This window comes from Panthera tigris, chromosome D1 (assembly GCF_018350195.1).
Source record: "Panthera tigris isolate Pti1 chromosome D1, P.tigris_Pti1_mat1.1, whole genome shotgun sequence".
NCBI lineage: Eukaryota > Metazoa > Chordata > Mammalia > Carnivora > Felidae > Panthera > Panthera tigris.
This window is the reverse complement of record NC_056669.1, coordinates 85,086,797-85,099,588: the sequence shown is the minus strand read 5'-3', so window position 1 is coordinate 85,099,588 and position 12,792 is coordinate 85,086,797. Positions and strand designations below refer to the sequence as shown.

The 12,792-nt window shown below is 31.5% G+C and overlaps 1 protein-coding gene across 2 annotated transcripts in view; it reads right to left on the bottom strand.

The window, feature by feature from the left end:
• Positions 1–12,792, bottom strand: part of ELP4 (elongator acetyltransferase complex subunit 4) — a 241,518-nt gene that overhangs the window by 203,019 nt on the left and 25,707 nt on the right. For both annotated transcript variants that reach the window (XM_007082024.3, XM_007082025.3), the window contains exon 3: positions 7,635–7,756. In XM_007082024.3, the coding sequence (XP_007082086.1) occupies positions 7,635–7,756 (122 nt within the window). The remainder of the gene's footprint in view (positions 1–7,634; positions 7,757–12,792) is intronic.

Sequence of the window (12,792 nt, the reverse complement as noted above, 5' to 3'; positions counted from 1 at the left end):
ATGAGTTCTCCACATTATCTCCGTTTCAATATTTAAAAATATGGGAGAGGTTACTTTAATTGTTAAAAGCATTCAGAAATGTAGATTGCATGGAGTAAGTCAAAGGCCTGTAGGTATATAGCTGATGTTATATGAAAAATGTTTTTAAACTCATGCATTTTAAGATTAGTATTTAGTGAATTATTTCCATCCATATTTCAAATCAAAATCAGTACAGGGAACATCTTGGTGCAATTTATATATATATTTTTTTCCTGTTGTATATAAAGAGGGAACAATTACTGATATTACAAGAAGAAAAGGTGAAAAATACTTTCACATTAATATACAAATATTATTTTAACTAAACTCGCAAATTAAGCTACTGACAAAAATGATGCTTTTAATTTGACAACTGCATCAATTACATGAATTGAAAAACAGAAAATGAAACCACTAGGTTAAGAGTAGTGTTCTCAATGCTTTTCCACAGATCCTTATCACATTTCTCTTTCACAGATAAACAAGAACTATATTGAGAAGATTGGAAAAACTCAATTTTCTTCACTAAGATAGAGGGAAGGAGAAGGATAACATGAAGAAAAGGAAATGGAGGTCTACATCAGAAGTATTCAGAAGTAAAGGGAAAGGGTAAAGTCAGTAAAAAAAAAAAATAATACTTTCTTTAAATGCAAATTATAATCTAATTATTTCAAAATATTACCTTTTAAATCATCACATTTTTAAGAGCTCCAGTCATAGAAGGATTTCGAAGCAATTCAGACATGTAATTAATCCCTGAGTTCTACTGCTATTTAGCAGTGAGGTTAGGAAAATGAAGTACAGGCAACTTTAAATTCTTGATTCAGGTCCTAGCAATGTGCCTGTGACTATCAACAGCACTCTAAGTCTTGACCAAGGCACTCACATAAAAAAACTTTAAAGGGAAATGCACTGTATTTTTTGGCATTGTGGTATTATTGGCTTCCACAATTATTTTCTAACATATATAAAAATCAAAACTGTTAAGCTGTTAGGAACAAGTCTCTATGAGGTCTATGATAATTTTATCAATTTTCTTCAATATATCAACTTAGATACAGAATTTATGTATTTCATATATCAAAATGTAAAAGCTATAATACATATTCCTTCAAAACAGTCTCCTTAGTTGACAAGCTTCTTAAGAAAAAAAAAAAAAAACTTAAGTAAATAAAATAAATAAAAATTCCATGTTTTTGTTTATAGAGAGACAAGGGTACACTGTTGCTATCTATTAATATTTCTAGCCATAAAAATTGGAGTTTTCCTTTTTGAGTTCCTTTACAAAATAAAGTTCATATAGCAAATGCTATCAATGTTTAATCTGGCTCATACTGAGAGAGATAATATAAGTTAAAGTGAATAATCAACAAAACTCATACTGAGAGAGATAATATAAGTTAAAGTGAATAGAGCTACTAATTAGGTAACTAGCATTATTAAAAACATGTGACTTTCTGCGTGTGTGTGTGTGTATACATATTATGTATATATTTTGTGTGTGGGATGTATATATATATGTGTGTGTGTGGGTGTGTATTACTATATCTTTATATCTATATCCCTAGTTACAGAAAGAAAATGAATGGTAAATGATGCTGTTCTTGTAATACCTTGATTAAAATACATTTTGTGAAATGTTTTAAAAACTAGACTAAACTCTTCACTTAATCATTGATTTTAACAGGTTTAATTAATGAGACGATGTGCAATAATTCCCTTTAGTAAATGCTTACTATATAAGGGTATATATTAACCTGTTTTCTTAAAATAAATGATGTATGAAAATCTATACTAAGTAAACAGATTATGCAATAATTACTTGAGTTATAGAAGGATTCTTATGCTGAAAAAGATTTCTATAAAATTCCTGTAAGTATGAAGTGTCCTTATTGAACATAAAGTAATTTCTGAAAACCTGATATAATTAAATATTTATAGTTATTGTAAAAGTTAAGATAGTGACAGTAATCTTAACATAATTATTTATTAAATTGAAGTCATAGAATTTTTACAGGGTTGTAAAGAAATATTCTAAAATTTCGGGGATATCTGCTGTCAAAGATATCTCACAATTAATAATGGAATCAGGCATTGTCTTTATTTAAGAGGTCCAGATCTGTTATATTCCCAGTTCAGGAGCACACACGGGACTGGTTTTATTTGTTTGATGACATATTCTTTTATTTTTCCAAAATGAACCTGGTTTAGGGAAGATGTCACAAAAATCCTTAGTACATTGTGATGCACTAAATGACACTGGGTATCACTTTATTTTGATTAAATTTGAACATTATTTTGTGTTATACACTTGGTGTTAATAGAACGAAATGATTCTCTTTCTGCTCATTGAGTACTGAAAAGTAGAGGCAACTGGATAAATGCACAAAATAGGTTTTTAAAATTCTATAGTACCCTGTTATAATCTGTTTTAAGAAGTATAAAGGTAAGATGATTCATAGTCTCAGATCTCTTTTCTACTTCCAATTTAAGTCTTTAATACCATCCACCCTGTTTTCGAAATCTAGCACAGACTTAGACATACACACATACACACACACAAACTGTAAAAAACTTTTATAAAAAGTGGTAAGTGCATTTCAAATGCCTCTGATTTCACTAATATGACATAATACGAAAAGATGGCTGTGCTGTACTAAGGTCACTTTCTGCAACTGCCTGTTGGTTTCTGATGAACAAAACAAAATTTTAGGAAGGAAACACTGGCCACTGAAAGAATCATCCCAACATTAGCTGGAGAGATAGCTCTGTCCTCTTTGGGGTTTTCACACAGTAAAGTTATCCCTTTGTGCATAATAAATCTTCAAAGACCATCTATTTAATCTATGACCCTTGAAGGTGCGCTGCCTTTCTCCTTTCATGGGATCTTTTAACATTTTATTTCATGGGGCAACATGTTAATTTGGGGAGCTGATGAGTACTTTTTTTCAAGTTTCAATGGCTCTGGTTTTCAGAATTTGAAGTCATTTATCCCTTCTAAAAGGATTAAATACTTTCTCTTCTATGTTTTCAGAAAAAGTATTCAGAGGACAAATGAACTCTATTTTTAATATTCCTAATTCTCACTTTGTGTGGCTTCTTTTCAAAGAATGGAAAGTACTATATAATGGTTCTAAGGTTTTAACATTTAGGCATGACAATAACCATGAAGTATCCACAACCATATTTTTTAGGAGTTCAAAATAAAATTTTTAAAAGTAAATGTGAGGCCTGGAGGAAGTTCTTTAAGATTTTGAAAGCAAAACTCCTGATATTTCATTTTTAATTTGGCATTCCAGAATAAGGTAACCAGGGAACTATCTCTATCTTAATGTGAAGGGTTAAGTGACTTGTGCAAAGTCCTGCAGCTAGTTAAGTAGCATCACAGAAATTAAAATCTAAGTTCATATCCCAAATGTATTTCACCTTCTGAGGATAAATATCCTATCAAAGAATATGGCATTTTTGCTGTATGACTTAGGCTACTTTTCTGCATGCAAATTTCCTTTCTTATGTTGGTGATGCACAAATATCAAAGTGAACTTTGTGTTTAATTTAATGTTGTATCAGAAATGGTTTTTACTGGCTAGTGACAGAGAGGTGGGTTTATTCTCCTTTATTCTTTGATCTTATCTTTCATTTTTTTGTTGGAAAATAAGGCACATGTCATCTTTTAAAAGCTGGCTACAAATGTAGGTCACTGGAAGCAGTACTGAGCCTTTGCATGATTTTTCTTAGTCTTTTTAGTTTGCCAAAGAAGCTCTAACTGCGGCTGCCAGGGGAGAACTTAGAATTTTAAATAAGCTCTCACAAGTAGCTAGGGGGAAAAAAATCCCTGGGGTCAAACAGCAAATTTCTGGCTCAACTAGCACTTCAGAGTTGTAAGCACTGAAAAGCATATAGATAACATGGTAGTTTTCTGAACAAATCAAAGACAAAGAAATGAAGGGAACATATTCTGATTATAGCTCTGCCTTTCAAGGGCTCTTCATTTATGTGTATTTATACTATGAACAGAAGATACACAGTAATAAAATACTTTTGATAGGAAATAAAACACGTATTATACAGGCTAGAAAAAGTAAAAATGTGTGCGAAGATATGTTATTTATAAGATATTGAGCATGCATAAAGTTTACAAAGTAGAATGACAGAAGGGCCAAAAAATTTTTTTAATTATATATAACATAACATATTACTTTTGTTCTGAACATTATAAAACTACAACTTTGAAGATAAGTATAATAAAAAAATGTTCAGTAGTGTATATGGCCAATCAAGGGGTACTTTTTTTTACTTTATTCTTACAGCTATCCCAATTTTTGACAGAATAAGGAAAGAAAAGTCGGATCTGAAATATTTTTCTATTCTATTTACTCAGAAAGCCCAGCCTGTACAATAATGTACTAAAAGCAAACAACTAACCACTCACTGGATTCAGACTTCTAAATCTTGTTCCATGATCAGTTAATGAGAGATAGATGTTAAATATAGACTTAACACCAAATTGACATAAGGAAAGGAAACCTTTTTAATGGTAATTCAAACTTACTATTTAACAAATAATACTATTTCATCTAACTCTTTTTCTTTTAAAGTTATTTATTTATTTTTGAGAGAGAGAGAGAGAGAGAGAGAGAGAGAGAGAGAGAGAACGTGCAAGGGGGGGGGGCAGGGAGAGAGGGAGAAAGAATCTCAACCAGACCTCAACGCTGTCATCGTGAAGTGGGGCTCGAACTCATGAACTATGAGATCATGACCTGAGCTGAAATCAAGAGTCAGATGCTTAACCAACTGAGCCACCTAGGTGCCCCTGATATGGTTTATTTTAAATAAACTGTTACTTATTCCAGGATTCATGGGTTAATATAAGGTAATTCATTTTCAGTTATGAAAGACTTTGTCTATATTAGATATGGGTACTTTCATAATAATTGATTTTAAATATGGACTATTTGCTTATTAGTATGTTTGATGTTAAAAAATATGTTCTGTAAACCTTTAGTAAACATCAAGATAAGTTATCGATATTCCTGCCTATAACCATTACTTATCTTGAATGCATATTAAAAAGTAAAACATTTAAGCTCCTAAAATCATCCTAGCCTCCCTCTTTATTCTAACTGTAGTAGATTTTGGATAGTACATAATGTATAAAACATATAATTCAGAAAGTTAATGCCATAAGTCAGGAATTAACCCTTTGTTCCAGATATTAGACATCTCTTCCTGCATGAATATAATCAATACAGGCATGTTGTCACTAAAAGTATTTGAATTAAGCTTTAACACTTACCTGAGTATATTAAGAAATAGCATTTAATTTACTTCTGAAAATCACATTACAAATATTAACATATATGGTTTATTAACATATATGGTTTAAAATTATGCAAAGTATGTAATAGAAAAATGCAGCATTTTCAAGTTCTAAAGAAATTATGTATGTACGTGTGTGACTATATTTTTTATTTCGAAAAAAATCAGCCTACCTACTGATAAACACAAATATTTTAACTTAAAAATCTAATTTTTGCTATTTTACAAAACATTCCATAGAAAAATTTCAGAGAATACTTATCACTGTATTTGAGATGATTACGAACATTCTCTTAGATAAAAAAAGTTAACTGAAAAATACTTACCAATGTGTTTTTAAAAGCTTTAACAACATCATGTATATTGTTCTATAGGATTTTCTAAGGGGTGTAATTTTTCAACATTACATCTTAATGCTGACTTCCTGAAGGAGATTTGACTACAATAGGCATGAATATGTTTTCAAAGGATGATGGATAAATTGCTGGGTGGTTATATAATATATCTTAGGCAGCTGATGGGGCTTTTTATCCTTTACTTGTCTTTTAGTTATACACAGTTTTAAGATAATTATGGTCTCTAAGATTTTCTTTTCCCTTTTCTTGTACCAGCAATATTTGTCTTGGTTATAGGTTCTAGAAATTCCCAAGCATACATCATAAAATTAAAGCTAAGCAATTACAGCATTCCCCACTCTACCTCCCCATCCCCCCCCCCCCCCGACACTGACCCATGGTGTATCTCTAAATGCTATTAATGCTTTCGTTTTGGTCATTCATTTTCGGACTGTTTAATACAAATGACTCTTATATAACTCTAATAGAGTTGGGAACACTGAAATCCTGACTGAATATTATGTAGGAAAACCTACTTATCTATGTTACTCCTCAACTTCTCATTTTAAATAGTTCATTTGTTCTTCTCAGGGATACACTACAAACTTTGTCTACATGTTGGTGTTATGAAGATTATAAATAATTACAATTTGTATAGGCATAAATTTTTAATTCAGTCTATTCTAAACTTGTGAAAACTAACTAGACCACATTAAGGGTATGCAGGTTGAAAACAATATTTTTTATAATTTTTTAATACAAAAATGAGAATGGCATATTATTCTTTTAAATCCAACTATTTTATTATTACATATTAAAAAATGAAAGAAATATAAAAGATATATGAAATATATATATAGTCCTGGGCATATATATTGTCCTCTTTGAATTTTAAAGTGTGCTTTGGTTTTAAAAAGATATAGTACATTGACCACGTATTTTATTTTATTACTTGTTTCTTGGAAAAGAATAATATCTGTTATTTTCAAAGCAAAATAATATTAATAGCTGAGTACTTTTTTCCTAGGTTTTTTTTTTTTTTAATTTTTTACTGTTTATTTATTTTGAGAGAGAAACAGAGACAGAGCTTGAGTGGGGGAGGAGCAGAGAGAGAGGGAGACGCAGAATCTGAAACAGGCTCTAGGCTCTGAGCTGTCAGCACAGAGCCCGGCATGGGGCTTGAACTCACGAACAGTGAGATCATGACCTGAGTCAAAATCGCCCACTTAACCGACTGAGCCACCGAGGCACCCAATAAATGAGTACTTCTAATTTCTGTATCTTTCTTCTGATTTACATCTTTAGGATACTGGTATTTAATATCCGATAATATTCTGCTGTTGTTTTTCTTTACCTAACTTTTTACAGAGTTCTCTTATTTTCACGACTATAGTATAGCAATAATTTTATGTATTTCAGTTTTTAGTAGCTTATTATTATTTTTCCCACTGCCAATATCAATTTTAAGTTAAAAAACTGTCTGAGAACATTAATTTAAAAATGAAACTACATGTGTTTCTGTCTCAAAAATAAACAAACATAAAAAGAAAATTTAATAAAAAAAAAAAGGGAGGCACCTGGGTGGCTCAGTTGGTTGAGCAACCAACTTCGGCTCAGGTCATGATCTCATGGTTTGTGAGTTCAAGCCCCGTGTTGGGCTCTGTGCTGACAGTTCAGAGCCTGAGCCTGCTTCAGATTCTGTGTTTCCCTCTCTCTCTGCCCCTCCCCTGCTCATGTTCTGTCTCTCTCTGTCTCAAAAATAAATAAACATTAAAAAAAATTTTTTAAATGAAACTACATGTTCAAATAAATTTTAAGAGAATAAAATATATGTATGCTCCCATTAATGGATTTAAATACAGTTTGTATATATACAAACATATATTTTGTTTACATATATATAAGCAATATTTTTTCATGAAATGTTCAAAATGAAATATTGAATAGTATATCCTATACCTGTAAAATATCAGCCGGGTCTTCTTTTGCAGATGCAACCAACAAAGTATGCCCATTGATGATTCCTTCTGCCAGGAAATACTTGAAGAGCAAAGAAGAATAAATATTATATTTATCCTCTTCTGTAAAAAAGAAAAAATTATAGTCAGAATCCTATCATATACCAAGCATACTCAGACATTCTTGTAATTTTTCTCCTTAAAACAAGTATATGAGGTGGGGTAATAACTGTCTTCCTAAAGTACAGTTAGATAGGCTAAGAGACTTATTTATCTAGGTGGTCAATGAGAAGTGAGTCCTTTTAATATAGTCTGATTTCAAAATTTTTCTCAATCTATTGCACCACTTCTGATATCCACAAAAGTTAGAGGATTATGTATGCTTATAGCAAGGAAATCACAGATATTTTTGTCTTTACTAAGATTTTTTTTTTTTTTAGGCATTGCACCTCTAAAATGGCTATTCTTGAGGTGCCTGGGTAGTTTAGTTGGTTAAGCATCCAACTTTGGCTCAGGTCATGATCTCACAGTTTGTGAGTTCGAGTCCAGTGTTGGCTCTGCACTGACAGCTCAGAGCCTGGAGCCTGATTCGGATTCTGTGCCTCCTTTTCTCTGTCTGTCCCTCCTCCATTTGTGCTCTCTCTCTCTCTCTCTCAAAAGTAAAGAAACATTAAAATGGCTATTCTTATCTACCAATCAGTTTGTAAACTCACACTTAATTTCTTACATGTCACAACAATTAAGCACTTAGTGTATGTAGCCTGAAAATTAATATTTATAAAATTTGTAAAAATAGTATTACTTCTACATTTGTGTTTTAGGCTTTATATCCAATAGCAATTTAAAATTGAAGATTTTCAGTTGAGAGTTCTTAAATTTGTACTAAATGATTTCCTAGTAAACAGTCCTTTTACCTTTCATTATTCCTTCATCCTCCTTTCTGAATTTTTATGAAAAAATGATGTGTCAGGTTTGACAAAAATGTGTTAATATTTTTGTGATTTTGTGACATAATATAAACAACTTGAGTATATCTTTGTTTTCTTAATATTACTGATAGCTACATGCCTACATTTTTATATCAGTCTTCTTTCCTTTAATACTTTGAAGACAACACAAAACCAGAGACAAAGGTAAATTTATTGCATTATCTAAAAAAAGAGAAGCCATGATTAATTTATTCAACAAATATTAATTGAGTTCCTGTAATATGTCAGGCATTGTTAATATCTGTAAAACCCACACTATTAAAAAATATTCCTAATCAACTGAGCCACCCAGGTGTCTCATTATTAAAAAATATTCCTAAGAAAGTTTGAATTTGTGGTAATGTTAGCACTGTGCAAAGCCTCTTGCAGCTATAATTATAAAACCTGAAAAAAAATCATTAAAAAATATTTGAAGGCATTGGAAAGCAACGAAAAACAGACAGAAACCACAGCAGTTTCCTTTTGAAAGACTGTGATCATGACATGTAAGAATTTCTAATTTCTGGCTTTTTTGCTTAAAAGTATTCTTAACCTCCCTTAGCTCTGGCAGCTTTAATTCAAATCCTTTCCAGCCTGAGATAGCAGAATGTAGAGTTCAGAAAACAGCTGAAAGTTTAAGGGAAAAATCCTTGAAGTAAGAGTTCCGCAAATGTTATCAAATGTGCCCAAATCCCTGGTTGACCTCTAAGCCATCTATTATCTATGCATGAGAGGGAGAAAGAAACAGTTAAGTAGGAAAGAGAGAACAGGATAAACTTGAAAGACAATGAAATCATGTGAGATTTACAAATTTAATGCTCCCCTGAAGGCGTTTATTTCCCCACCTGAGAGCAGAATCTTGTACTAAAGAAAGCTGAAGTCTCACTGACTTGAGGTGGCAGAGGACAAAACTCAGGGCTGAGAACCATAGAAAGTGTGAGCCCCCAAATTTGAGTATAAATTCTGTACAAATATTTGGTTCTCTTCTAAATTCTGATTGTAAGAGACAGCCCTGTGTGACCAAGTTAAAAAAGCAAAACCTAAAATCTGGAAAATCCAGCAGAGATACTATCTGCTGCACAATATATTGAAATGAGAGTTAATTTAAGATCAGGCAAATTAACTGTCTATTAAAACAAAAAAACCTGAAATCCTCAGGAAAACAGAATAGAATTCATAATCAATGCATTTTTTACAGTGTTAAGATTTCAACCAAAAATTACTGAATGTGATCCATACTAAGGAAAACACAACCTACAGAAACTGACTCAAAGTAAAATGCATTAAAAGTATTAAAGGAAAATATATCAATAAGTGAACAGAAAAGGAATATCGAAAGAGGACGAGAAACTATACAAATGAATGACAGAAAATTTAGAGCTTAAAATTATTATTCCTTATAGGAAAAACTTATTTGTGATTTCATGAGTAGATTGGAGATGAAGGAAGGAAAAAAAACAATCAGTACATCTGAAGGGAGATCAACAGAAATGATGAAATCTGAAGAACAAGGAAAAAAATTAAGAAAATTGAACAGAACCTCAGAGATGTGGAACAATACAGAGCAGTCCAAAACATGAGTCCTAGTCACTGGGAGACAATAAGAAACAGAAACAGTATTTAAATTTTCTATTTGATCAAATATTCAGTTACAGATCTAAGAAGTATAAGAAGCCTCTCCTAGGATAAATGCAAAAAAAAAAAAAAAAAAAAACCCAAAAAAACTCCCCAAATCTAAGTACACCATAGTTAAATCTTAGAAGCAGCAGGGAGAAATGACATATGACATACAGAGGCACAATGATAAAATCAACAAGTGATTTTTTCATCTGAAACAACAAAGGCTGGAGGATATGGTAATTATATATTATAAGAGTTGAAAGAGAAACAAGTAATAAAAAATTATCAATGTGTAAAACACATTCAACAACTGAGGTGAAATACTATTTTCAGATAGGACAGCAGACTTGTACTACAGGACCTAAAAGCTAAAGGAAAATTACACAACACGTTAAACTGCATTTATAGGAAGGAATAAAGAATATAAATAATGACAAATATGTAAGAAATTATAACACTCTGTGATCATGTATATATGTACTTATGTGCATAGATGTGTGTGGATAAATTGTTTCTTTGAATTTCTGAAAAAAATACAACTGTTTAAAGCAAAACTGACAGAACTAAGTAAAGATAGACATAAGTTCAATTTGGAGATTTTATCATACATTTCTTAGTAACTGGCAGAATAGCTAAAGAGAAAAATCATTTAGAAAATAGAAAATCTGAACCTTATCAACCACTTTGAATTAGATAATATACAGTTCCAGAATATACATTCTTTTTTTTTTTTTTTAATCTCGTTAGTTAACATACAGTGTAGTCTGGGCTTTAGGAGTAGAACCAAGTGATTCATCTCTTACATACAACACCCAGTGCTCATCCCAACAAGTGCCCTTCTTAATGCCCATCACCAATTACCCCACTCCCATCAACCCTGTTTGTTCTCTGTATTTGGAGTCTCTTATGGTTTGCCTCCCTCTCTGTTTTTATCTTATTTTTCCTTCCCTTCCCCTATGTTCATCTGTTGAGTTTCTCAAATTCCACATATGAGTAAAATCATATGATATCTGTCTTTCTCTGACTGACTTATTTTGCTTAGCATAATATCCTCCAGATACATCTACATTGTTGCAAATGGCAAGATATTTCATTCTTTTTCATTGCTGAGTAGTATTCCATTATATATATACACACACACGCCACATCCTCTTAATCTATTCATCAGTTGATGGACATTTGGGCTCTTCCCATAATTTGGCTATTGTTGATAGCACTGCTTCTGGATCCTCTTAATCCATTCATCAGTTGATGGACATTTGGGCTCTTCCCATAATTTGGCTATTGTTGATAGCACTGCTTCTGGAATATACATTCTTTAGTGCATCTAGAATGTACACCAAGATAAACCACATGCTATTCCAAAAAACAAGTTGCAAAACACTTCAAAATATTAAAATCTTACTTTAGAAACTGAAATTTTAAAAATTCCATTTATGATCAATTGAAAAAACCATGAAATATTTTGGAGAAATTTGACAATATATATATGTGCATGAATTAGCCCCACAATGAAAAGTACAAAATATTCTGAGAGTAAGTAAAGAAAGCCTAAATAAATAGAGAAGTATATCCTGTTCAGGGAATACAAGACTCAAATCTTTCTAAACTGATCTATAGTTTTAATGGAATTCCAATGCAAACCCCGTAAGATTTTGGGAGAAACTGATAAGCTAATTCTGAAATTTACATAGAAATCCAAAGTTCCTAGAATAGTCCAACAAATTTGAAAAAGAACAGTTGGAGGACTTACTATCTGATTTCAAGACTTAGGATAAAGCTATAATCAAGGCAATACGGAATTAGCTAAAGGATAGAAATAGAAATCAATATAAAAGGATAGAGTCCATAAATAAACCCACATGACTGATTTTTTACAAAGGTGGAGAAATAATTGTGTTTTTTTTGACAAATTGTCCTGGAATAATGGGTACCCAGATGCAAAACACAACAAAAAATCTCAGTCTTACCCCAGACTATAAATTAAAAAAAAAAAAAAATCAACAAAATTTCTACCTTACTTCATACTAATACTCAAATATTTACCTTGAAATGTATCACAAAACTAAATATAAGAGCTGAAACAATAAAACTATTAGAAGAAAACATAGGGAATAACTTTGCAACCTTGGAGTAGATTTCTCAAGGTATGGAAGCATGAACCATAACAGAAAAAAAATGGATAGCAAGCTACAGAAAGAAAATATTTGTAATACATATATCTGATAGAGAACTAGTATCCAGTATACACACTAAAAAGTCTTCTAATTCCATGAGGACAAACCACCTAATATAAAAACGAGCAAAAGATCTGAATACACCCTTCACAAAAGAAGACATATGAATATCCAGTAAATGTATAAAAATAAGTTTAACTGTATTAAACCCTGGGGGAAAAAAAACCCAAAAAACACTGTGAGAGACCACTACAATCCTACTAGAAAAGGTAAAATAAAAATACAATACTAAGTATTGACAAGAATGTGGAACAAATAAAATGCTCCTACATTGCTAGTGGCAATGCAAAATGTACAGCTGCTTCAGAAGATAGTTTGGCAATTTCTGATAAAG